General features: G+C 38.7%; 1 protein-coding gene across 2 annotated transcripts; it reads right to left on the bottom strand.

Annotated features, from left to right (window-relative positions):
• Nucleotides 1–2,384: 2,384 nt before the first annotated feature.
• zc3h10 (zinc finger CCCH-type containing 10) lies at nt 2,385–26,994 on the bottom strand. 2 transcript variants are annotated; one of them, XM_017480279.3, is made up of 3 exons: nt 26,839–26,994; nt 13,602–14,891; nt 2,385–3,413 (listed from the first exon to the last, which is right to left on the bottom strand). In XM_017480279.3, exons 2-3 carry the CDS (start codon nt 14,742–14,744, stop codon nt 2,886–2,888), a joined length of 1,671 nt encoding a protein of 556 aa, XP_017335768.1. In that variant the 5' UTR covers nt 14,745–14,891; nt 26,839–26,994; the 3' UTR covers nt 2,385–2,885. The 2 variants fall into 2 exon arrangements, with proteins under 2 accessions (XP_017335768.1, XP_017335769.1); XM_017480280.3 differs by lacking the exon at nt 26,839–26,994 and adding an exon at nt 16,260–19,527.
• Nucleotides 26,995–27,650: the final 656 nt, after the last annotated feature.

The following is a 27,650-nucleotide window of genomic DNA, read 5'->3' as shown; positions in this document are numbered from 1 at the left end:
GGACAGAGTGGTCTTAATTTTTTTTACGCAGCAGTATGCTGGGGATATAGCAGTATGCTATATATATATATATATATATATATATATATATATATATATATATATATATATAGATATAGATATAGATATAGATAGATAGATGGATAGATAGATGGATGGATAGAGTGCCAGTAGTTGTAGAGTTCTATAGATAGATAGATAGATAGATAGAGTGTCAATAGTTGTAGAGTTGTACATAGATAGATAGATAGATAGATAGATAGATAGATAACCAATAGCTGGAGAGTTGTATAGATAGATATAGAGTGCCAATAGTTGCAGAGTTGTATAGAAAGATAGATAGATTGATGTAGATAAATAAATAAATAGATAGATAGAATGAGTGCCAGTAGTTGTAGAGCTGGATCGATAGAGAGATAGATAGATAGAATGCCAATAGTTTTAGATTTGGATAGACAGAAAGACAGACAGACAAACAGATAGATAGATAGATAGCTTAGAAATATTGATAGATAGATAGAGAGATGTATAGACTGCCAATAGTTGTAGAGTTGTATAGATATAGAAAGATAGAGTGCCAATAGTTGAGTTGTGTATATAAATAGATAGCTAGATCGATAGATAGATGGATATATTTCGAAGCAGTTTTAAGTTTGAAATAATTTAAAAAACTTGAAGTTTGAAGCAATTTTATATTTTAAAAGCTCAATAGATTCCATTGTTGTTATGTGGTTGCTAGGGCAGTCTGTGTGACTGCAGGTGCATTGTTAGTCATTTGCTAGGGTGTTATGGGGTTGCTAAGGTGTTCTAAGTGGTTTCTATGTGGTTCTTAGGGTGTTCTGGGTGGTTGCCATGGTGTTGCTAGGGTGTTCTGGATGGTTGCCATGGTGTTGCTAAGGTGTACTGGGTGGTTATAATAATATTACTATTATTATTAAGAAGAAGAAAGCAATACAGAATGTTCTCAAGCATAACTGTACATACCTTTTTATATTGTTGCAGGTCACATTCAAAGTCATTTTCAAAACTAATAATCACACACCTATCATCAATGAAGTGATTCTGATTAGGCCCAAATAATGATCAGCTGTTTCTTTAGGATTTTCTAGGCTTCATATGACTGCTGATGCCATGGTCTGCAAAGAGCTAACAAAACATGTATGGGATCACACTGTCAAAAGTTAGGAATCAGGAGAGGAGTACAAAATAACTTCTAAAACATCAGGAGAAATGGGGCACCACAGTGACATTAACGAGAGCAGGATATCCCTCTAGAAGTGACAGAAGAACAAGAAGAAAAACTTATCAGGGAGGATGTCAAGTGACCTACAGCATCATTAAAGGAGCTGCAGGAAAATCTATCAGGTACTGGTCATGCCCTGCATGTGACAAAAATCTCTCATACTCTTCACATGTCTGGGCCATGGAGTAGTGTGTCTAGACGGAAGCACTTCCTCACAGAAAAAAAATAAAATAAAAAAATTGATATTCAAGCCTAAATCACTCTAAACCATGTGGCAAAATGTGCTATGGTCTGATGATGCCAAGGTAGAACATTTGGAATAAAATTGCCAAATCAAGATTTGCTAAGTTGGTAGACTCATACCCAAAAGGTCTGTATTATCAAAAAACATTTTTCTAAAAGGTTTCTATTTGTTTTTCACTTGAATTCTGTTGGATACTATATTACATTAAAAGGTGGAAAAAGATCAGACATGATTTATCTTGGTTCACAGAAACCAGCAATTTTAACAGGGGTATGTAGACATTTTATATCCAATATATGTACAAAATATGTCCAAAAGTATGTGGACACCCGAGTATTGAACATCCCATTCCAAAACTGTGGGCATTAATACAGAGTTGTTCCACCTTTGCTTCTTTAACAGTCTCCACTCTACTGGGAAGGGTTTCCACTAGATTTTGGAATGTAGCTATGAAGATTTGTGCCCATTTAGCCACTAAAGTGTAAGCAGTTGGGTACTGATCAGACAAAAAGGCCTGGTGTGCTGCGATTATTCCAATTCATCCCAGATATGTTCCTGCAGGGAGATCTGGGTTCTGTGAAGGTCACTCAATTTCTTCCACACCAACTTTGACAAAACAATGTTTTCATTGCTCTCACTTTGTATACAGGGGTACCGTCATGCTGCAAGGAAATATAAATGCTACAGCATACAAAGACATTATAGACAATTGTGTGCTTCTAAGTTTGTAGCTACAGTTTGGGGAAGGCAGTTAGCTTCATGGCTGTGAAGGTCAGGTGTCCATACACTTTTGTCCATATTGTGTACATATATAGTGGTTATATAAACAGCATTGTTATTTTATTTTAATCCCACTGATAAGCTTGTGCTGGCACAATATATACAGTATAGAGAAACAATATAATGACCACAAATTTTATACAGGTTGATCTTTTATTCCATTTGTGTAAAAAGATTAAGAATGACAGAGCAAAATCAACAAAACAACTAACCAAAGCTTAGAGTCAACAGATTCACAACTTCTTTCCAAGAAGCTAATGCACAACATTTTTTCATGAAAAAAAGGACCATGTTGTCCATTCAAAATATAAAAATATGTGCCTTTAGCACAAACACTAACTAGTTTGTGGACTCTCTGTCAAACAACTGTATGGAATATAAGAAACTGGTCAAGTTTACCAAGGTGTCTGATAAATTAATAATAATAAAAAAAGTATGTACTTGGAGTTTCCACAAGTTGCCAGTGTTGTGTTAGCCATTTCTGAAATGTCCACAGAGAAACTGTTTATGTATATACTGTATACAAAATTTATGTTGTAAAACTGCACCACAAATTTGGGTGCGAGAAAAAAAAATGTTTACAGTTAAAAAGAATTATTGCATGTATCTGAGTTTGTGTTAATGTGGCATGGTGGTGATCCTCATACTCTGACTGGCAATGGGGTATGACACCATCGGCGTGGTGGCGTGACTCATGGTGATGCCCGGCAGCGGCTGTGCCATGGAGACAGCAACAGGGGCCACAGAGGCTGCCACGGGTGCCATGGAAACAGGTGGTGCCATACCTTGTGCAATGGTCTGGGCGAGAGCAGCCGAGAGTGGAGCGATCTCAGGGTTCAGATGGGGTGGAGGAGGAGGGGGTGCAGCAGGAGGGGGTGCAGCATTGGCTGGGGGAGCACCAGCAGGGGCACCGGCAGGGGCCACCAGTTCCTGCTGGGTTACAGCACGTGGCTGTAGTCCAGCGCTGCTCAAAGTTGTACGAGTCTGTGCGATGCCATGGTTGTATGAACTCACTGAACCAACAGGTGGGGCCAGACTCTGTTCTGATGGTGTGGGTGTTGAGGACAAGGTCATGACCTTTGCCTGGCTGCGGAATTGAGCATTTTGCTCCAGTAAGACTTCATTGGTAGCAATCAAGTTGGAGACCTGAGATGTGGAGCATATTATGGAGGAAAAAAGATTTACAATTAGCCGTGACTACTTACATAGACAGACATTATTGGTACAAACTGAGAGACTAAACGGTTTCTGAGCTCAATTAGAATGAGCCCTTATTGTCCAAAAGGGACCTTTTGTCAGAGTGTAATGCATGGGATTAAATTGACTCAGAATTTGTATAACTTGAAATCATTAAGAAAACAATTATGTTTTATTAAGATATTCAAACACAAAAGATTGGTTTTGTAGTCTAAAACCAGAAAGAGGGTAGTTCACACAAAGTGACAACAATTAAAAAACACAGTAGTAAATCAAAGGAGAATGAATAAAACATTTTAGAATAACCAAGTCAGGGAACTGACTTTAATCCTGATTAAAAATTCTTTGAGGCACATTTGTTCAATCAAAGCATTTCGAAATATACCTGAAAAGGACCAGTTTTCTATAGAGGAAAAAACACAATATTAATACTAATACGAATTACGGCGCTACTGGAATATTTTGATTGAAGTTAATTCCAATAAAGGAGGTTTCAATATTCCCTTATGTTCACAGGAAGTGACAAGTCATTAATGCTGTGCCCAGCTTGGCTCTTGTAGCCATGTAACATCTAGTACTGCTAAAAACTGTGCATGTGCACTGTCCAGCTGTTTATAAATTCAGATTAGAAACTGAAGTGGCCTGATTGTTTTAGAGTACATACAAAATGTACATATCAAGGTTGCAGACTAACACCATCTAAAATCTATTTTGGGACACTTTCAGGATGATAATGTTGCGCATTTAGACTTAATGCCTATAAAATATAGAGAAACTGGTGAATGAATGTTAGACTGAGGTAAGGAAGGTCCTTTTTTTGTTGTAGCTTGCCACAAAAGTGTGACTATTTCTAAGCTATATTTGGTGGATCACCATGTCAGTCACCTGTGCAGATTCAAATGTCACTCCTCCATTTAGCATGGCAACAATATGGTAAGTGGGAAAACTGTGCTACCCAGTTTCTCTCAGCGATGCTGCAATTTTTATAAAGACTTGGTGTCTCATTTATCAAAGCGTGCATAAAACAAGTGCTAAATATGTGTGCAAGATGTGCCTTTATGCACAAGAAAATTATCATCACACATGCATACACAAAGTTTTAAGCAATGGTCATTGATAAATCCCACACATTTTAAACTGATGTGACCATGCATGGCCCCAATCATTTGCATAAAGAAACGCCACCATACAGTTGGGCCCATAAGAATCTAGATAGTGACACAATTTTCATAAATTTTGCCTCTGTACACCACCACAATGGATTTGAAATGAAGCAATCAAGATGTGATTGAAGTGTAGACTTTCAGCTTTAATTCAAGGGGCTTAACAAAATTCATTAACCATATAGGAATTACAGCCATTTGTTTTCACATAGTTCCACCATTTTCACAGGCTCAAAAGTAATTGGACAAACTAACAATACTAAATATAAGGATTATTTTTAATACTTCGATGCAAATCCTTTGCAGTCAATAAATGCCTGAAGTCTGGAACCTATAGACATCAACATATGCTGAGATTCCTCTCTTAAAATGTTTTGCCAGGCCTTTACTGCAGCCACCTTCATTTGCTGCTTGTTTGTGGGTCTTTCTGCCTTCAGTTTTGTCTTTAGTAAGTGAAAGGCATGCTAAATTGGGTTGACCAGGGTATTTAAGGACATTCCATTTCTTTGCCTTAAGAAGCTCTTGGGTTGCTTTCACAGTATATTTTGAGTCATTATCCATCTGTAATGTGACGCGCCGTCCTCCATCTGATTTGCTGCAATTGACTGAATCTGAACAGAAAGTACACTTCAGAATTCTCTATAAATGTCAGAATTAATCCTGAAACATCCATCAGCAGTCACATCAATGAACACCAGTGACCCAGTTTGCCAATGCATTCCTTCTTTTTAAGAAATGTACCAAATTGTTGATATGGCCATTCCTAAAGTTTCGCCTATCTCTGTTAGGTTTGGTTTTTTTCAACCTAATGATGGCCTCCTTCACTTGCATTGACAACGCTTTGGACAGCATATTGAGTGTTCCCATAAAATGCAAATTCAACAATTGGAATAAACTCTAGACCTTGTATTATCTTAATTGGTTATGAAATAATGAGGAAACAGGCCACACCTGGGCATGCAACTGCTTATCATTCGACTGTCCAATTACTTTTGAGCCTGTGAAAAGGAGACACCAGGGGAAAAAAAAAATACAGCAATCCCTAAACAGTTAATGGAATATTTTTGTTAAACCACTTGAATTAAAGCTGAAAGTTTTCCCTCAATCACATCTTGATTGCTTCATTTCAAATCCATTGTGGTGGTGTACAGAAGCAAAGCTACAAAAATAGTCACTCTCATGAATGTGTATGGTAAACAACTTACACATACACTAATTTATATATATATATATATATATATATATATATATATATATATATATATATATATATATATATATATATATATATATATAAAAAACATATGTGTGTGTGTGTGTGTGTGCCTAGTATTGCTTAGGTCCCACTTGTGCCAACAAAATAGCTTTGACCTGTAGATGAATGGACTCCATAAGACCTCTGAAAGTGTGCTGTGGTGTGTGGCACCAAGACATTAGGAGCAGATCCTTTAAGGCCTCCAAGTTGTAAGGTGGGGACTTTGACTCATTTGTCCAGCACATTCCACGGATCCTGCCTCTGCTGGCTTGCTTTCTTCCCATACAGCATCCTGCTGCCATCTCTTCCCCAGATATGCAGCCCACATGCAACCGGCTGGCCACATGATTTATCAGACGAGGCCACCATCTTTCATTGCTCCTTGATCGAGTTCTGATGTTCACATGCACATTGTAGGTGCTTTTGGTAGGGGACAGTGGTTAGCATGGGCACTTTGACCAGTCTGCTGCTACACAGTCCCATACGCAGCAAGCTGTGATGCACTGTGTGCTCGGACACCTTTCTATCATAGTCAGCATTGACTTTTTCAACAATTTGTGCTACAGTAGCTCTTCTGTGGTATCGGACCACACAGGCTAGCCTTCGCTTCCCACACACATCAGTGAGCCTTGGGCACCCTGACGCTGGTTCACCAGTTGTCCCTCCTTGGACCACTTTTGGATCACAATCAGATCCCTATGATTGTTCGAAGCAGGAAAAATGGGAAATCAACTTTGAGAACTGACTGTGCAGTTGCTGCCTAACATATCCCAACCCTTGACAGGTGCCATTGTGAGATAATGTTATTCACTTCACCGGTCAGTGGTTTTAACAATATGGCTGATTGGTGGTGTGCGTATATTATATTCATATTTCCCCAGTTACATTTAGAAATTCTGTGATGGGATGAAAATTCATTATTTTTGCTGTCTTTTCTGCTGCTACTTTTGGGAATGTAATGCATTGCAGTGTGAGGGATATGAATGAAGGTAAGATATGTCATTGTTCACCTCATAGTTGGTTGGTAATACCAGTACCATCTCCATAACATCAACTAAAACTGCACTGGGAAAATTAAATCGACTGATTATTCACTCCTCACTCTCAGCATAGTTTCCAGTAGTGCTAAAAAAAAAAATTCCCTCCATAAAATCCGTATGTCATACCTTCAAACAAGGCATAATATCAGTCAATCTTTAAATGTGCCTTTTATATGATTTGAGTTTACATTCCATCGGTCATCTCTCTGTATCTTGTGATTACCAAAATCAGTAATTACTCTCTCAATTATGCTGATATGATAAACAGCACTTGATATACTGTAGAAGCACCACGGTGTCAGTTTACCAGCTATTACACTTTTTAACCACTAGGGGTTCTTGCATATGCATGATCAGGAGTGTGTGGAAATATATGCATATACTCATGCATAAGCAAAAATTGCTCAATTCTATTCAATGCATAGAAACGTGCATACGCACGGTTATGCACAAAACTATGCTTACACACAGTTGACAAATGAGGCCCCTAAAGCAGATGCCAATGTGTCAGCAGTCAAAACAAATATAGTGACAAGTTAAAAAAAAACAGGGGGGGGGGGGGGGGAGACGGACAATAATAAAAAAAAAAATTACACTAACATTAAGCCAGGAGTGACATGATGGCTATATTAGGGAGCCAAGTTACCAAACTGTCTGTTAACTTAGCTGGTGACGAAAAGTGCTCTTCAGCTCTTTTTGCCAGTTACAGTCATGTGAAAAAATAAGTACACCCCATGGAAATTGTTGGCTTTTTTGACATATTTGAACAAGCAACCATTTGATCATCTCTGAAACAGTGCCTATTAATAATGTTGCTATACTTGAACAAACCACAAAGAAAATATCTTTTTCAATCATTTATTGAAACATCCTTGGCCTCAGAAGCTAGTATTGCCCCCTTTAGCAGAAATAACTTGTAGGCGTTTTGCATAATTGTCCACCAGGCTTGCTGGAATTTTTGACCGCTATTCCATGCAATATTCTTTCAGTTGCAAGATGCTTATGGGTTTTCTTGCATGTACTGCCCATTTCAAATCCCCCTACAAGATTTCAAATCTGGACTAGGCCATTCCATAACCATCGATTTCTTCTTTTTGAGCCATTTTTTTCACCAACGATTTGCTAGTGTGCAATATCCTGTTGATAGGTCCACTTTCAATTCAACTTCAACTTTTGGACAGATGGCCTCACATTATCTTCAAGCACTCTTTGATATGATGCAGAATTCATAGTTGAATCAATGAATGCAAGGTGTCCAGTCCCTGAGGCAGTGAAGCAACCCCAAACTCTAACATTTCCACCACCGTGCTTTTGCTGTCTTTGCTCTGCCCCAAACATGTCTGCTGTTACTGTGGCCAAACAACTCTGTCTTTTATTTGTCTGTCCCGAGCACATTATTTCAAAAGGCTTGGTCTTTGCCTATAGGCTCATTGGCCAAATGTAGTCTTGCAAAAGCTTTTTCCTGGCACGCCTCCCATGCAGGTCAAATTTGTGTAATCTCTTTCTGATTGTAGAAGCATGCACTTTGATGCAAACAGTTGCAAGACTTACTAGTAAATTCTCTAATGAGATTATGGGGTTCTTGGAGACTTTTTGCATCAGACGGTCTGCTCTTTGGTTGAATTTGCTGGGATGGCCAGTGCCTGACAAATTGGCAGTCATGTGAAATCTGCACCATTTGTAGATACTTTTTCCTTACAGTGGAATGAAGTAAGGAAAAATTATTTGGACATCTTTTTAAATCTCTTGCCAGTCTCATAGCCATCCACAATCTTTTTTCTGAAGGCCTTATAGAACTCTTTAGTACTTGGCATGATGACACCACACACCTCAATAAAAGAGAACACCAGACACAAGATATAAGAGGGGTATAAATAAGACAGGTTCCACCTGCACTCCCTAAGGAGGTTCTGATGACCTCAAAAAAGCTAATTGGGTTAGGTTTTAGCACACCTGGAGTCTCGTTAAGTAAATGAGCTTGGAGGTGTGGACTACAGCTACTTTGATTGATAAAAACCCCTCAAACTTTTGGAGTTTGCCATGCCTCACCAAAAAGAGCTTTCAGAGGATCTACATTCAAGAATTGTTGATTTACATAAAGCTAGCAAGGGTCACAAAGTGATTTCAAAAAACTTTAGAAATTCACCAGTCTACAGTTAGGCAAACATTCTACAAATGGAGACACTTTGGGACTGTTGCTACTCTACCAAGAAGTGGGCGCCCAGTCAAAATGACACCAAGAGCACAACGAAGACTCAATGAGGTAAAGAAACAACCCCGAATGACAGCCAAAGATTTGAAGGCATCATTGGAACTGGCTAACATCTCTGTTCATGAGTCTACAATACGTAAAAAACATTGAACAAGCAGGGTATCTACGGCAGGACACCACAAAGGAAGCCACTGCTTACTGAAAAGAACATTGCTGCACGCCTGAAATTTGCAAAAGAGCACATTGACAATCCACAGTAGTATTGGCAAAATGTTTTGTGGACTGATGAAACAAAAAAATTGAACTATTTGGAAAAACCACACAGCACTACATCTGGTGTAGAAAGGGCACGGCCTATCATCATGAAAACATCATCCCAACCATAAAGTATGATGGAGGAAACATCATGATTTGGGCCTGCTTTGCTGCATCAGGGCCTGGCCAGCTTGCAATCATTGAAGAGAAGATGAATTCCCAAGTACAGTGCATCCGGAAAGTATTCACAGCGCTTCACTTTTCCCACATTTTGTTAAGTTACAACCTTATTCCAAAATGGATTAAATTCAATATTTTCCTCAAAATTCTACAAAAAATACCCCATGATGACAACGTGAAAGAAGTTTGTTTGAAATCTTTGCAAATTTATTAAAAATAAAAAAAAAAATAAAAAAAGCATATGTACATAAGTATTCACAGCTTTGACTTAATACTTTGTTGAAGCAACATTGGCACCAATTACAGCCTCAAGTCTTTTTGAGTATGATGCTCCAAGCTTGGCACACCTATTTTTGGGCAGTTTCTCCCATTCTTCTTTGCAGGACCTCTCAAGCTCCATCAGGTTGGATTGGGAGCGTCGGTGCACAACCATTTTCAGATCTCTCCAGAGATGTTCAATCGGGTTCAAGTATGGGCTCTGGCTGGGCCACTCATGGACATTCACAGAGCTGTCCTGTAGCCACTCCTTATCTTTTATCTGTTATCTTGGCTGTGTACTTAGGGTCATTGTCCTGTCGGAAGATGAACCTTCGCCCCATTCTGAGGTCCAGAGCGCTCTGGAGCAGGTTTTCATCAAGGATGTCTCTGTACATTGCTGCATTCATCTTTCCCTCGATCCTGACTAGTCTCCCAGCTCCTGCCACTGAAAAACATCCCCACAGCATGATGCTGCCACCACCATGCTTCACTGTAGGGATTGCATTGGCCAGGTGATGACTGGTGCCTGGTTTTCTCCAGACATGACGCTTGCCATTCAGGCCAAAGAGCTCAAACTTTGTCTTGGTCTGAGAGTCCTTCAGGTGCCTTTTGGAAAACTCCAGGCGCACTGTCATGTGCCTTTTACTGAGGAGTGGCTTATGTCTGGCCACTCTACCATACAGGCCTGATTGGTGGAGTGCTGCAGTGATGGTTGTTCTTATGGAAGGTTCTCTTCTCTCCACAGAGACACGCTGGAGCTCTGTCAGAGTGACCATCGGGTTTTTGGTCACCTCCCTGACTAAGGCCCTTCTCCCCCGATCGCTCAGTTTGGCCGGCCGGCCAGCTCTAGGAAGAGTCCTGCTGGTTCCAAACTTCTTCCATTTACAGATGATGGCGGCCACTGTGCTCATTGGGACCTTCAATGCTGCAGAAATGTTTCTGTACCCTTCCCCAGATCTGTGCCTTGATACAATGCTGTCTCAGAGGTCTAAAGACAATTCCTTGGACATCATGGCTTGGTTTGTGTGCCAACATGCATTGTTAACTGTGGGACCATATATAGACAGGTGTGTGCCTTTCCAAATCATGCCCAATCAACTGAATTTACCACAGGTGGACTCCAATCAAGTTGTAGAAACATCTCAAGGATGATCAGTGGAAACAGGATGCACCCGAGCTCAATTTTGAGTGTCATGGCAAAGGAGGTGAATACTTATGTACATGTGCTTTATTTGTTTTTTATTTTTTAAAAATTTACAAAGATTTCAAACAAACGTCTTTCACATTGACGTTATGGGGTATTGTTTGTAGAATTTTGAGGAAAATAATGATTTTAATCCATTTTGGAATAAGGCTGTAACATAACAAAATGTGGAAAAAGTGAAGCGCTGTGAATACTTTCCGGATGCACTGTACATCAAACAATTCTTCAGGATAATGTGAGAATGTCTGTACATCAGCTGAAACTGTGTAGAAGTTAGGTGATGCAAAAGGACAACGACCCAAAACACTGGAGCAAGTCCACAACAGAATGGCTTCAGAAAAATAAAATCCGCCTTTTGGAGTGGCCAAGTCAGAGCCCAGACCTCAACCCAATAGAGATGCTATGGAATGACTTGAAGAGAGCTGTACACATGAGATGTCCAAAGAATATGACAGAGCTAAAGCAGTTCTGCCAGGAAGAATGGGCTAAAATTCCTCCTGAACAATGTGCAGGTCTGATCCACAGCTACAGGAAGTGCCTGGTTGAGGTTATTTCTGCCAAGGGGGGGGTCAACAATTTATTAATTCTAGGATTCACTTACTTTTTCCACTGCCATTTTGAATGTTGAATGAGTGTGTTCAATAAAGACATGAGGGATCAGGATTTATTTTGTTATTATTATTTTAGAAACATTATATTTGTCAATACCCTTGACTTGGATGAAGATCAGATCAGATCACATTTTTTGACAAATTTATTCAGAAAACCATGAAATTCCAAAAGGTTTACATACTTTTTCTTGCCACTGTATATGAATTTGAAGTTGTGTTAAATGTTGGGGTGTACTTACCTTTTCCATACGACTAACCTGTTTTTTTGTTAATTTAAATTGTGAAAATTACTACAAAAAGTCAATTTTATGTGTAGAGAGTGTAACACCTTTGTTAATAGGCAGTTTAAAAAGTTACCAAATACTTGCTTGTTGAAATATTTAAAAACAAATAAAAATAAATAAATAAACATTTCCATGGGGTGTACTTATTTTTAGTCTTCCATGAGTAGGCTACTAATGCTTAGTCATATCATTAGTTGTATATTAATCTATATGACAGAATATTCATGTTAAATAAATGCTATATTAGTGAACTGGTATCAACTATTCCCTGATCAAATCCCAGTGTGGTTAACCTTGGTTAGACTAGCCCCCTGTGTAAAATTTGAGTGTGTGGCAAATACACAGCAATAACAATGTGTTCAAAGCTGAGAGAAAGGAGCAGGCTATTTCGTATGTTAGAGAGAGAGAGAGAGAGAGAGAGAGAGAGAGAAAGAGAGAGAGAGAGAGAAAGTGAGAGAGAATGTGTTTGTGTATCAAATCATGCACATGCTAAAATGGAGTGCTTATTGTAGCATATTAAAGTAATCTGCAGCCTAGCATATTGTATCTTTATTGGATTGAATTTACTGCATTTATTGCATTGTGGTGGCGGAGTGGACTTTGCATTAAAAGACAATGTTACAAGTGACTTGATAGCTGACTAACAGATATCTTGGCCGACACACAGTTCTAATTAAATGTTTTTTTTTCCCTCTCTCTATTCCTTCCTTTGAATATAACTGCGTTGAGTGCTCGGAAGATAGCTGATTATAGCATAGCAGTACATAAAATTAAACAGAGAAATAAATGTACCAGTATTGCAAACAAAATAAATGTAATATTCGGGACAGTCAATTTTCAGTTCAGGGTGGCTGACAGTTTCAGGACAGTTCTGGGACAGTTCTTAGTCTAGAGCCCTAAGATGCATTTTAATATTGAAATAAACCCCAGGGAAAGATAAAAGCATAGTAATAAGATTTTCACAGTTTGCATGCACTGTTGAATAAGAACTAAACCCTGGAACTGAAGAGAGACTTGCAGGGACATGCAGTATGGCATCACACACCACAGAGTTAGTTCAAGGAATTGGATTTATTACTACATTACTAATTTCCATCCATTCCAGAAAATTCCAAGTTCAAATATCTTTTCATGCTGGCTTGGTGTCAGTACTGATTGTTCAGTGCAGAAATTTTACATAAGAAATTAAAATTGACCTGTTGCTTTGGCACATTCTTCTACTATTACTTACAAATAATTCAATAAAGATATGGCAACATAAAATGAACATACAAAGCCAGATAATTCCCTCACATATTTTCTCAAAACAGAAGTCCTGCTCAACAAAATGTTGTGAGAACTACAGTGAACTTTTGGGCACTAAAGGACTCAAATAATGGAGTACTAATGTGTAGCCCTGTCTTTAATTGTATTACATAAACCATGTGATAATATGAAACACATAATAGTGAGTCCCTATTTATTAACCTATTCATTCAAGATTAATCTATTTCTAGAACACTGGTATCTTTGAGCCTGGCCCTTGATTAAACTTGTACAACAGACTCCAGCATATCTATCTCAATCCATCTTCTCATTTACAGGACAAACCTTAAATGGGCATGTTAATGCAGGGATATTGCAGGTTTAGGAGTTGGGAGAACTGCATTAAAGCGGCACAATTTCTAATCCTCACCTGTTTCTTGAGCTCTTCCACTCGCTTCCTCAGCAAAGCATTTTCCTCCTCCAATAGGCGATACTCCAGAGGCCGGGTGGAAAGTGCAGCCTGTACCCCTAAATCATAGTGGCCTCCCCCAGTCCCATCTGCCAACCGCAGCCCTTCCAATCGTCTTCTCTTTAGCTGAAGAGCTGCGTGGTCAACAGGGCTCTCCAGTGGCCCAGGATCAAACAAACCATTCTCAAACAGTGATTCATAAACTGAACATGGGCCCCTGTCATAGCGCCGTTGTCCAGCAGCCCCCAGGGATAGACAACTTCCCATGGAACCTCCTCCTCCACCCCCACACAATCCCTGATCTCTGCACCCTCCGATGTTGGGGCTTCCTATCCCCATCAGACTTCCTCCATTAGGTCCAACCAATCCTGACACCCCACCACAGGCTACACCTCCACCACTTGCATTCACTATTCCACCCACCCCGCTTGAGACACCCATCATCCCCACTGCACTGAACCGTGAAGCTTCGTGCTCATGGTCCTTCCGCACATGACGAAACTTGCACTTGTTGCCCCGCTGACATTCTCCTTTCAAGAAGTCTCTGCATATGGGAGCCTCACCACGGTTCTGTGGTAGGTCAGTAAGTGACAGGCCCAGACCTGCTGCCACTTTCCACCGCAGCCACAGTGGCAGCTCACCAGTCTTTTTGTAGTAGTCTTCATCTTCCTTGGAGCCATGCACAAAGCGGCAGTTGGTACGCACACACTCTTTGTTCTGGTGGTCATGACAGAAGACAAACTCATTCTTCTGTGCACCAAGGTCAGGAACTTCATTGAAGTCTGGGTGGCGGAAACGACAGCGCTTGCCACGCTTACACACATTTCGTAAGAAGTCACGGCAAACGCCATCTGATAGCAAGCCAGAGCCAAAGCTGCCACTTGCTCCACTGCAGGTGTGGCCATTTCCCAGGGCACCACTGCATCCCATGGCCCCAGAACCACTGTTCCCACCAGCTGAGCTTCCCCCAACTCCCCCTCGGCCGTCTGCACCCCCAGTCAAGCCAGACCCAGGGCCCACTTCCTCCCCTACTCCTGTGCCAGCACCCCCTCCACTGCCACCTCCACCACCACCTACCAGGTACGCGCTATCCCGGTCAGGCATGGCGCTCAGCGCAGTCAAAAAGGTAGCCCGTGCTCATGTGTGGGCCAGAAATGGCAGGACTATTGTTCAAGACCTGATGATTTAATGATTTTTAAAAAAGGTACCCAAGTCTGACTTCTGTTGCAATCTGCAAATCCAATGTGGTACCTGTGGAAAGACAGCACACAAATTACATAATCAAAAGGCATAAAGGCAGACAATGTTTGAGTGTGCTCACTGGTCCATGTTTCATTTTTAAATCACAGTCATGACTTTTGGTTATAATCAAAATTTCTAATCTATAACATTTATCAAGCAAGCTTAATTTGGTTTTAATTGTAGAATTCTAATGAATCATTCATTCCACTGTTTTGCATTACCAAGGTGACCGAGTTATGAGAAACTGAGCTATGAAAAACCATGTAACAGATAAAAAGCTTTATTGTTGTTAAATCTGGAAACCTAAAAGTTTCAAGTAAACAACATATTTCAATTAATGCATTCTGAATGCAGCATTTGTGATGTTACTTACATGCACTTAGTATGAAAAAAACAATTAATATTTTTTTTCTAAATCTAATTTTAAAAAGGAGCTCTGGTTATGTCATATTACGCTAAACTAATCAACAGCCACTCATTTGTACTGACCAGCAGTCCCTAAAGGATTTCTTGATTTTGCAATTGCAGAAGTTAATGCAAAATCAAGCAAACGCTGCAATATTCAGATGAGCTTGCAATTTTCCAAAATTAATGCATATTTTCCACAGATTTGGGCTAAGATGCATCATGTGACATTCAGTCAAAGCCCTCTTTGATTCACGTGCGTTGAACAGGAGTACAGCTGAAAGGTCTCATTTACCAACAAGCACCACACATGCAAAGACCGTGAAAAACAATATCTGGATGTTTTACACAAAAGTGGAGGAAAACTGCACACCGTGCAACCTTGTTGTAGAACAAGCAAATCAAGTCTGGTGAGTCACTTTTCCTCCGTGAAGCATAAAAAAAAAATGGCTGCTATGCCTCAAATGCCAAGGCAAATCACCATGACTGAAGCAACTGCACCAAAGTCTGTGGTGACTGCTGAAAGAATCAATGTGAGTGCAAGATTCTAGATCACAGAAGACTTGATAGATTAGTAAAATGTAGACTGTGTGAGAGAGCTGGAAACCGGCTACTGGCTAGCAACGTCACAAATGTGACCATAGATTGTGTGTGTGTGTGTGTGTGTATATCTCAGAGAGAGAAATATTAAATCGAAAGCCCAATACTTTTATAACATAATTGAAATAATACTGAAAATTGTAAATAAAGACACAATACTTATTGACAAATATTTTTAAGATTTGTGAAGAATGGGATGCCAAAAAGGCTAGTGTTGCAGCACTTCAGTCACTATTCCCAAACTCACATCTTGAACCTCATCGGCAGTGCATTTCGCAAACCATTTCACCAGTTGATCAGTTTCATGCTAAGTTGGTCCCAGATGTTTTACCAGGCTGGCTCACGTAAACAAAGATGTCTTACACCACTCACAAAAAAGCTGCCAGCAGGAAAGAAGGCCACCTTGGCTCCAAATCTGGTTGAGACACGCTGGAACACATGGTTTTCAGCAGTACAGTACCACTCACAGCACTTTGGACTCTACAAGGAGTTCATAGAGGTGAAAAGGGAGAGGTAGGCCTAAATCAAATACAAATTCCTTTAAAAGATAAAATATAAATAACGTTATTCCTTGTTGACCCATCATAGCCTTCCTTTAGCAACACACAAACACAATTCACCAGTTCATCATCATAGATCAAACAATATCACAGCTTAGTTGCATACTTTTTAAATTTATTTTGACACAGTCAGCCAGGCATACAAGTACATGAAAGATGGGCAACAAGCCATAAGGTTTTTTTTGTTTGTTTGTTTGTTTTTTAAAAAGGAGTTCTGGGTGTTTGACCCTTTTTGCAGTGTTTGTAACATTGCATTTATGGATGACAATGTGTCAACTCACAAGGCCATTCCATATTTCAATGAACTTAGTTATTACTTGACAAGCCTGGGGCAAGCAGCACTCAGAGCTTCGTCTGGAGTGGTGGATTTGGATGTGTTCTGGGATGGCCTACATGATACCTGCACTGACACCTTGGACAAACAACACAAAGATGCTGTCTCAAACTCAGCTGATGCTGAAAGAAACAGCAGCATAGGCCTTTCACGATAATCACTTTATTGACTTATCGTTATATAGACATGACCGCGATCATTTTTGTGGACCTCAATAATGCCCATTGTGTTTACATGCGTGTTTGTTTACATAAGAATGAATGTCACCACGTCATGTTCGGCGAGTAGAGACCGATGCAAATGCATTTTAAGTATTTCATTTGAGAGGCAGGGAGACAAATCCAAACTGAATCAAAATCAGTAAACAGAACACTGACACAGGTCAGATAATCAGCGAAAAAAGCACAGATAATCCAGAATACACAATCAAGAAAACTAAACTACATCAATAACTTGTAGAATTATAGCATGAAACAAAAAGCTCTGCAAAGTCAGGTTGCAAAAGACTGAACATTACTTAGCACTGAACACAGAAACACAAGGGTTTAAATATATAAACTACGCAAAGATAAACTGAAAACACGTCACACGAGGAGACAACCAATGACAGCACATGAGTGGAGACGAGACATGAATCAAAACCAAAACACACTGCGTGGGCTTCTGCAGACAGCTCTCAGAGCGAGAGGGAGATTCTTGGCACACAAACATTTTAGCCATCGGGCTGCTTCTGTCCTTTCATCTGCTCTAGGGCAGATTAAAAATTAAAATTCCAATCTTGAATATTTTGTCGAATTTAAGATAAAAATTCACATTCGAATGCAAAAACTGTGTGCATGTGAATTTAAGATTTAAGATGTGAATTTAGTGTAGCAAGCACTAGCACCAATTTTTATTAAAACATACTGTTGAAAAAATGACACAAGATGATAACAATGCACTAAAAGTTTTTTGAATAAGAAAATCTAGAAAGAACAGGTCTAGTGTTTGAAATGATCCTGTCATCGTCAATAATGTCAGGGATTGACCCGCTTGAGCTGAAGCTGAACAGTGAATGAACACCAGTAAACTTTACTAGTATACTATATTAGTTAACTCAACCAAGCACATCCTATACACGAGTTTAATCAGATATATACACACACAACATAAACCTAATATTACAACTTGCTTCTGCACAAAATGATGTGAATGCACAAGTGAACTTGAACTTAAGTAATATGCTAGGTAGAATTGTAAGTCATGTAACAATGCTCTAAAACAAAGACAATGAATTACTAAAGCATAAAGAATTCACAATATTGTATTACAATAGTGTACTCATTGTTATGTTATTTCAGGAGCTCAGATTTTCACAAGGGCAGTTTCCACATGTTTATGTTGATGCATGTTAATAAATAAAATGTGTAAGAATTTAGTTAATTTTTTGCATTTTCTTATCAACTAAAACGCTGTTGACTAATATTAATTTTAGTCCATTTTACTGCATGACTAAAATGGAAACGAATAACTATGACATGAAATAGTGACTAAATTTAAAGGATATTTTCATAAAATGGCATAAAATTATATCGTTTATTGCAATTATTTCTGGGACAATAATATCGTCCAACAAAAGTACTTACCATGGCAGGCCTACAACGGTATCTATAAGCTGGTGTCAAGCCAAAGGAGGTCAACTACTAACCAAAATCTCAGAGCCTTGGTTTTCTTGTACCACAACCAATGGCTTTGCAGTGGAGCTTTTGAGAGAAAGGAGACTGAGGATGGTTCAGTGGGCTTTGGTCTTACTGGGCTGTAGTTTTTTTCTCTCTCTCTCTCTCTCTCTCTCTCTCTCTCTCTCTCACACACACACACACACACACTTTATACTAGAGCTGTAACAACTAATCGATAAAATGGATAATAATCGATGATGAAAATCGTTGTCAACGAATCTCATTATAGATTAGTTGGTCCATGGCGGCACGGGGGAGAGATTTACTCATTACGTTACTTCTGTTCAGAAAACACACTTCGGAGAGTAAATACTAAAGTTGTGTCCCAAATGAAGTACTATACACTTACACTATGCACTCTGCACTACCGTCTAGTGTGTGGATTTTAGAAAGGTAATATCCATCTTAAATATAACATTAGTGTTTTTTTTTTTTTTTACTAACCGGAAGTATAAGCCACAACGGCGCATGACGTCATACGCACGCTAGCATTAGCAAACACCCAGATTCACGGACAATGACTTTCTTCAGTTTAATTTCTGTCAGCATTACCTTTTATTCCCAACATTACCTCAGTCACCAACAGACGGAGGCAAAATCGTCATGTGACTGAGGAAGAAAGTGTGTAACCTCCAAGTCCTCTAAGGGGAGCATTTTAAACACCGCAGAAATCAAACTGATGCACGAGGACAAACTTATATTTATATCTGAAATGCTCCACTGTGTGCAAGGGGCAGGGGAAACTGTTACAAGCTGCTTAAAAGGTTTAGTTTAAGTTTATTGTCATAATATGCTGTATTTGCGTGCTTGCAGTGTAAATTCTGTTGTTTATTATAACGGAAGTGATGTGTTAGTAACGAGGCCGTGTTGCTCCTCACATGCTGTGTAGACGTGTTAATATATAGTGGGAGCGCGAGTAAGATCTGTAATGTCTAATTAAAACACTATAATCAAAAGTAAAATATGTCAGTAACAGAAACCACAAGGTGCAGTGAAAGTGAGTTTTTATTATTAATGTAGGACTGTAGTTTAATTGGGTGCTTTTTGTGCATCCATAAAAAATAATGCATAAACACTATAATATAATTTTTTAAAATAGTATTTATGCATTATGTTTATGGATGCACAAAAAGCACCCAATTAAACTGCAGTCCTACATTAATAATATATATTCTGATGTGTGTATTGGGTTATTTTCTGTTTTGGACAAACAGTTGTGTAAAGTTTTAGTCTAAAGTTTATATTTGTAACCCTCAGTTTGTGGATTTTATTTTAAATAAACAAAAAAAAAATGGCATTGAAAGCTTGCCCCACCCCATCCAATTAATCGAGAATAAATAAATAAAATAAAAATAATAAAAATAATCGGCCAACAAACGGATTATGAAAATAATCGTTAGTTGCAGCCCTATTTTATACAGCCATATGAATGTAAGAAATTGAACTTTGGATTTCACAAAACCTTTGGTTATCTGTTCTGAGTTAATGCATTGTTGCATTGTGTGAAAATGATACATAGTTTGCATTCTGTAAAATGGTTGCATTTTTTACAGCACTGTTGCCATGCTGTAAAATTGATCAATAGCTTGTATTCTGTTAAACTACATAAAACAAACAATGGCCACCTTAAAATTAAAACTATGGTTTATATTTTATGTTAATGATTTTCACTGATTTTTAGTTGGTGTTAAATGTTAATGGAAATGTTGAAATTTTATTCATCAGGGTTTTTTTTCAGTATTCTCTTTTTATATATTTGAGAGGCCAATGGTTCTTGAGGTCAGAAAAGTAATAAAAATGTGTACTGAATGTTGTCTGTGGAATACTTTTTCCATTCACAGTGATTACATATGATTCTTCACTGGTAGTAGTTTAAATGAAAATCCTGTGCTTGCAATTTCACCAATTAGCACAAAAAAAAGCACAAAAAACTCCACAAGTTGCACCGCAAATTAAAAAAAAAAACAAACAAAAAAAAAAAACATTTTTGGCCGCAGCAATCACAAAAAATCCTGTATGGACTGGACCTGGTGGATAATTTAAGTAAACAACTCTGATAAAAAATAAATGAAAATTATTATCTATAAAATAATTCACCAATTTCATGGCCAACAGGTGAAATGTCGTGTTATACATCACAGTTCGCAAAATTGTGCATCATACGGAGCGTGTTATTCGGTTTAAACCAGTGATTTGCCAATGTTTCATGCATTTATTGATGAAAGGCCTGTCGCACATTTTAACGGTTTATCGTTAAATTTAATGTTGCGGAACATCCAAGAGACAAGTTAGCACTATTATACAGTCATTCCATTTCCAGTCACTCAGTCAGTCTCTCCCTCTTTCACACACATAGCGCAGCCTGTCATTTTATCAAGAAAATGGAAAGCATAACCAAGAGTTATTAAAACCGAGACAACTAATTCTGAAGAGATTCAATGAAATGTTACATAAACGTCTCCAAAAGAAAAAGACTACACCACAGCAACGATTATATGAGGTTTTTTTTTTTTTTTTTTTTTTTTAACAAAACCCATTTTGTAAACCTGTCTTAGTTTATGCAAACTGCTTGTGCTGTTATACGCAAATGCTGTTATACGCAAATAATGCGTAATATATACCTTCTGACCAATCAGATTTGAGCACTCAACCGAGCTGGGTATAAATTTATACAAGGACCTTGGCTAAGTAAAACAATAGGTGCTACTTTGTTACTTCTTCCTGGATAGGCCATGTGACTCTTTTGTCCATCCTCCTCTGAGAAAATTATAGACCAATTTACCTCCTGTTTTTGGCCAACTCTGTACATCTCTATGATTTTGCAGGCAGATACTGTCACGTATTGGAAAAGCAAGTTTTTTTTGACCACCGCTACTGGCTGTATTTAGTTGACTAGCATGTGTATGTATATTAAACATTTCCTGATTTAAAAAAGTAGAAGGCCATGATCTCACAGGCTGAGTAAAGGTTCATAAGGAAAGATTAGTAAATTATTTTAACAGTCCTAAAGGATTTTTGTGGAATTTCTTTGTGATTGCTGTGGCTAAAAATGCTTGAATTTGCTGCAGCTTTTTACAGAATTTTTTTTTTCAAACTTTGTGCTTTTTATGAGGAAAACTATTTGAATTGGCAAAATTGCAATTTCATGAAATTGTTTTGTCTTTCGCAGTGATGTTTGTCGGTAAATTAGACCTTTTACCTGTATGTTCAATTCGGCCGAACGCATATTGTTTTGATGTCTTGACCCAAATTGGCGGTAATATTTAAAAATGAAAGCTCCTCCAAATATTGTGGTTTGCTTGATTTTGCATCAATTTGCATCTGCAGTTCACGTGAACAAGCCAGAAGGCTATTGCTATTGGAAAAATAGTTTGATGGATGAGACCAAAATAGAACTTTTTGGTTTAAATGAGAAGCCTTATGTTTGGAGAAAGGAAAACACTGCATTCCAGCATAAGACCCGTATCCCATCTGTGAAACATGGTGGTGGCAGGATCATTGTTTGGACCTGTTTTGCTGCATCTGTGCCAGGATGACTTGCCTTCATTAACAGAACAATGAATTCTGAATTATACCAGCAAATTCTAAAAAAAAATGTCAGGACATCTGTCTGTGAACTGATTCTCAAGTGAAAGTGGGTCATGCAGTAAAACAATGACCCTAAGCACACAAGTCGTTCTACCAAAAAGATTGGTTAAAGAAGAATAAAGTTAGTGTGTGTGAAAATCTGATGTTTCAGGTCATATTTATGCAGAAATATAGAAACATCTGAAGGATTCACAAACTTTCAAGCACCACTGTAGCATAACAATATACTCTTATAACGTTAACTTTAGTCCGGTTGCTCATTTACTTTAAACTCACACTTAAACTTTTCCACCCGAGATGGCTTTACATTTTCGAAATGACAGAAAATTAATTGCGGAAAACTAAATTAGTTTTCCAAAGGAAAAATTGTAATGCTTGTTTTCATGTATGATTAGGTATGATGTACGATTGATGTATGATTAGGTATGATGTACGATTGATGTATGATTAGGTATGTCTCAGTCAGCCCCCTAGTTCAGTAGTCAGGACACTGCTCAGGGAGACAACGATTTTAAAGGCTGTGTCAACCACAAAATCCTTCCAGTGCACTGAAATAATCACTCCCTAAAAAAAAAATAAAAAAAAAAAAAATCCTACAATACACCACAAATACCAGGGACTATCGATGCTCACTATGTTTCCTTACTGGAAAAGACCATGTTTTCTGAAGCCTCTCAGGTTAAAAAAAAAAATAATAAAAAAAAAAAAAAAAAAAAAAGGCCAGATAAACTCTCAGCCAACTTCTGTCCACAAATGTACGTAGCTTGTTATTGTTGTTATAGTTCTCAAATGATTACTTAAGTTAGCAACCTTTAACTTTATTTAACGTTCTATATATGGGTTGTTTGAGTCTGATGACTTTTAAGTGTTTAATGATTTTTTTTTTTTAAACCAACTAGCTAGCCTACGATCCTGCTGGAAGTACTTTGATAGAAATGCATGTGATTTAGCTAACAAATTTATACGACATCCATCCATCCATCCATCCATTTCCTATACCACTTATCCATCAGAGTCATGGGGAACCTGGAGCCTATCCCAGAGAGCATGGGGCACAAGGCGGGGTACACCCTGGAGGGACTGCCAATCACATACACACTCACACACCCATTCATACACTACAGACACTTTGGATATGCCATTCAGCCTACCATGCATGTCTTTGGAATGGGGGAGGAAACCCCCAGAGCATGGGGACAACATGCAAACTCCACACACACGGCTGTAGTGGGAATCGAACCCCCAACCCAGGAGGTGTGAGGCAAATGTGTGAACCACTAAGCCACTGTGCACCCATTTATATGATAAATAAAACTTAAATATTTTTACGTTTAAAATTTTTGGTAACCTTTTACAACGCGAGTACGTAGTCAGGTCCATGGAAAACGAGTTAATTGGTGTCCCCACAGATATGTTCGACTTCACGCAAAGCTGCACAAACCCAAATCGGCGGCTGACTTGAAGCTGTGTATGCAGGTTAGAATTTTTGTCAGATTTTAGACAGCGCCGACGCCATGCCACTGTGATGTATGGCATCAAAGTACCGTGATAGCTACATGAGAGCAGCTGGCTTCCTCAGCCAGCACAACTTCTCCAGTGCGGTGATGATGACACAGCTATTTCACGATTGGCCAGATTCACTGACGACAATGATGATGTGCTTTTCATCTTTATTCTGACACCTTCAGTTCCACTAAGGCTCACAAATCCATATTTTTCTAACAGTAAAAACCCTTTTCGTATAATCTTAAATGTTATATTGGGTCATGTTTATCAAAATAAAACTGAAAAAATATAGACCCCACTTTAATGTTTTTTAAATAATGCAGGCTTACTTTCTTCTTGTATGTACAGGCACTGTATAACAGTGCATCCGGAAGGTATTCACAGCGCTTCACTTTTCCCACATTTTGTTATGTTACAGCCGTATTCCAAAATGGATTAAATTCATTATTTTCCTAAAAATTCTACAAACAATGCACCATAATGACAACATGAAAGAAGTTTGTTTGAAATATTTGCAAATTTATTAAAACAAAAAAAACAAACAAACAACAAAAAAAAACATGTACATAAGTAAGAAGAAGTCTAGAACCAGCAGGACTCTTCCTAGAGCTGGCCACCCGGCCAAACTGAGCGATCAGGGGAGAAGGACCTTAGTCAGGGAGGTGACCAAAAACCAGATGATCACTCTGACAGAGCTCCAGCATGTCTCTGTTGAAAGAGGCGAACCTTCCAGAAGAACAACCATCTCTGCAGCACTTCACCAATCAGGCCTGTATGGTAGAGTGGCCAGATGGAAGCCACTCCTCAGTAAAAGGCACATGACAGCCCGCCAGGAGTTTGCCAAAATGCACCTGAAGGACTCTCAAAACAAAGATTGAACACTTTGGCCTGAATGGCGAGCATCATGTCTGGAGGAAACCAGGCACCACTCATCACCTGGCCAATACCATCCCTACAGTGAAGCATGGTGGTGGCAGCATCATGCTGTGGGGATGTTTTTCAGCGGCAGGAACTGGGAAACTAGTCAGGTTCGAGGGAAAGATGAATGCAGCAATGTACAGAGACATCCTTGATGAAAACCTGCTCCAGAGCGCTCTGGACCTCAGACTGGGGCGAAGGTTCGTCTTCCAACAGGACAATGATCCTAAGCACACAGCCAAGATAACAAAGGAGTGGCTACAGGACAACTCTGTGAATGTTGAGTGACCCAGCAAGAGCCCAGACTTGAACGCGATTGAACATCTCTGGAGAGATCTGAAAATGGCTGGCACCGACGCTCCCCATCCAACCTGATTGAGCTTGAGAGGTCCTGCAAAGAAGAATGGGAGAAACTGCCCAAAAAGTAGGTGTGCCAAGCTTGTAGCATCATTCTCAAAAAGATTTGAGGCTGTAATTGGTGCCAAAGGTGCTTCAACAAAGTATTGAGCAAAGGCTGTGAATACTTATGTGAATGTGTTTTTTTTTTTGTTTGTTTGTTTGTTTGTTTTTTTAAATTTTTCATAAATTTGCAAAGATTTCAAACAAACTTTTTTCATGTTGTCATTATGGGGTATTGTTTGTAGAATTTTGAGGAAAATAATTAATTTAATCCATTTTGGAATAAGGCTGTAACATAAAATGTGGAAAAAGTGAAGTGCTGTGAATACTTTAGGTCCTTAAACTTTTGAAAAGCAGGTGACTTAAGGCTGCTCTCTAATTGGCTTGCTTCAGATTGTCTTTGGGGCACAGCTCATTGTGCCCCAGACGCTCCCACTTTGTTGTTAGCAAATTAACATTGTTTTTATATTTTTTTGACCTCACGTGACTGGACCACGACTCTCAACGACTCTCCAACTCAGCAGTGTGTCAGTTGAACGGTACTGCAAGAGATTGTTAATAAAATAGAAGTAAGAGCAACATTTCTTCCATATGAAAGAAAATTCGTTTTCATCTTTACAAAAATAACCCTTTCACAAGAATAACAAAAAAAAACCCCAAAACAAAACCAAAGGATAAAGGAGCTTGGACCAGATCAAGTGATCGCAGACAAGCTTGCACCCGGGGTTTCTCCAGCACTTTATGGCAAACGGACTTGGCTAGCTGGATGTGATGCAAACCATGCAATTTACTGTTTTCCTTGTTTGCTGTTTCAAAGTTCTGACATCGTGGACAACAACAGGGGTATGAGACTTTCTGAAAAATGAACGCGGCATGAAAGTAACCACAGCCATCTTGAAAATGCTACGAGGCAACATTGTTTTGGTAAGCTTAGCAGTGCTGAACAGCTAGATGAAGGCTACAGGATTGGCATTAGAAGACAAGGGCAAAATTTATTTAAGTAGTACTGTTTTTTGAGTGATTAACTTGATTACTTTATTATTATTGGTAATAAGCCCACATTAAACTCAAATTAACTGATTCATTGTACCTTATTTCATGTTTTAACAGTGTGATTTTCAGTTTGTTTGCACTGTCCTCTATATTTTTAGCACCAGCCCCACTGTTTTCTGTACATACAGGTACTGTATTAGCTCAAGCTATTAAGTGAAGTGTTTCTGGTTGCTACATGTAAAATTCAGATATCTGTTTATCTGAGAAATATTACATCTAATCCACTTCGTCTGCGATAAAGAAAACATACACCGCGCGAGTGTCACTACGGGAAGCAGAAAGTGTCCGACTTGACGGCTCCGTTTTCAACTCCTCCCGGACTGCAAGCGGCAACTCTCGCTGATCGGTTACATCCAGCCGCAGCCGCAGCCCAAGCCGAACACACCTAACGTGTAGTGAGCCAGGGTCCTTTCCAGTGCCCGAAATTGTGTACACGATATACTGATTCATGACCTACGGAGCTGATCAAGACACACTGAGATCTCAAGAATAGCATTATTGCTGTTTGTTTGGACTGGCATCCCAAATCTTGGTTTTAATCAGAGGTTAAATGTAATCAGATTACGTTATTTAACGCCTCATGTCATTTGAACTGGTGCACCACAACAAGAATAAAAATAAACTTTTCTAGTTACTTAGTAACGGAAATACCACTGTCGTTACACACAAGTGTTATTTGCATTTATTATTTTCTCGTTCAATTTTATACAACTAAACAACACATCTGAAAACAAATAATTTTATGGCTAGCTGAGTAGCAAAGGCCTAAGTAACAGACGCCAGACAAAATAGCTATCGATAGCATGTTAGCTAGCGAAGAAAACGAGTTACTACTCAAACCTGGCAACATTGTAGAGCATTAAACAAACACCTACCCAACGTTTACAGAGAGTTCGAGCCACCTGAAAGCAAACCTATCTGCAACCTTTTCTCCCACAACTCAAAATGAATTGGTATTTACGTTGTTTTCACACACTGAAACTAATCAGGCTACAACTTCCGCCTGCGTCAAAATAATCGGTGTGTTCACACACTGGATTGACGGTATGTCTGCGCAGTTTCACGGATTTTCATCAATAGTTCTTTTTCGGAACTTCTCCCAGCATACCATGTGTACATATCACAAGATCTGTGCAAAAAACCCAAATTTGTCCTAATTTCGGACATCTATGAACAATTTTCACTAGAGGCAGTTTGCAAGATGTGTAGAATGTGGCTTCGCATGAGCTCACAAAGTTCACTTCATCACTATGCCCGATAACATAGCAGACATAAAGACCTTTTCTCTTTATTGAAACATCAGGCATATTTGAAAAAGTAATGCCAATTTATAACGTTCAAAGAAATGTGCAACAAGGGAAAAAGACAAATGAATAAAGAAAGAAAAGAAAATACATATGCATTACTGTTTTAAATGACATAAATTAAAGATTTTAACAAATCTTTTCACTTTACTATTTTCACATTGTTTTACCATATTATAATAACAATTTGACTATCAGAAATAATTCAAAATGAGGTTTATTCTCTGACCATTTCATCTTGTGAAGAAAGAACCTCCTAAAAATTAAGTAATTTATAATAAAAATAAGATACATGAAAACACATAGGTATCCAATGCAGAGTGGCTTTTTTTTTGTGCCTGTCCGATTCACCAGCTAGTTTTGCTCAGGTTGGAGAAAATATA

This window comes from Ictalurus punctatus, chromosome 11 (genome assembly GCF_001660625.3).
Source record: "Ictalurus punctatus breed USDA103 chromosome 11, Coco_2.0, whole genome shotgun sequence".
Taxonomy (NCBI): Eukaryota; Metazoa; Chordata; class Actinopteri; order Siluriformes; family Ictaluridae; genus Ictalurus; species Ictalurus punctatus.
The sequence above is the reverse complement of the archived record's forward strand: the minus strand, read 5'-3'. Positions and strand labels throughout refer to the sequence as shown.

What these genes read in the sequence shown, in the direction of transcription:
- zc3h10 (XM_017480279.3), bottom strand. Translation starts at nt 14,744, where the DNA reads ATGCCTGACCGGGATAGCGCGTACCTGGTAGGTGGTGGTGGAGGTGGC. An exon ending in TGGAAGAGCTCAAGAAACAG is followed by an intron (nt 3,414 to 13,601) that starts GTGAGGATTAGA and finishes TCCACATCTCAG; the next exon opens with GTCTCCAACTTGATTGCTAC.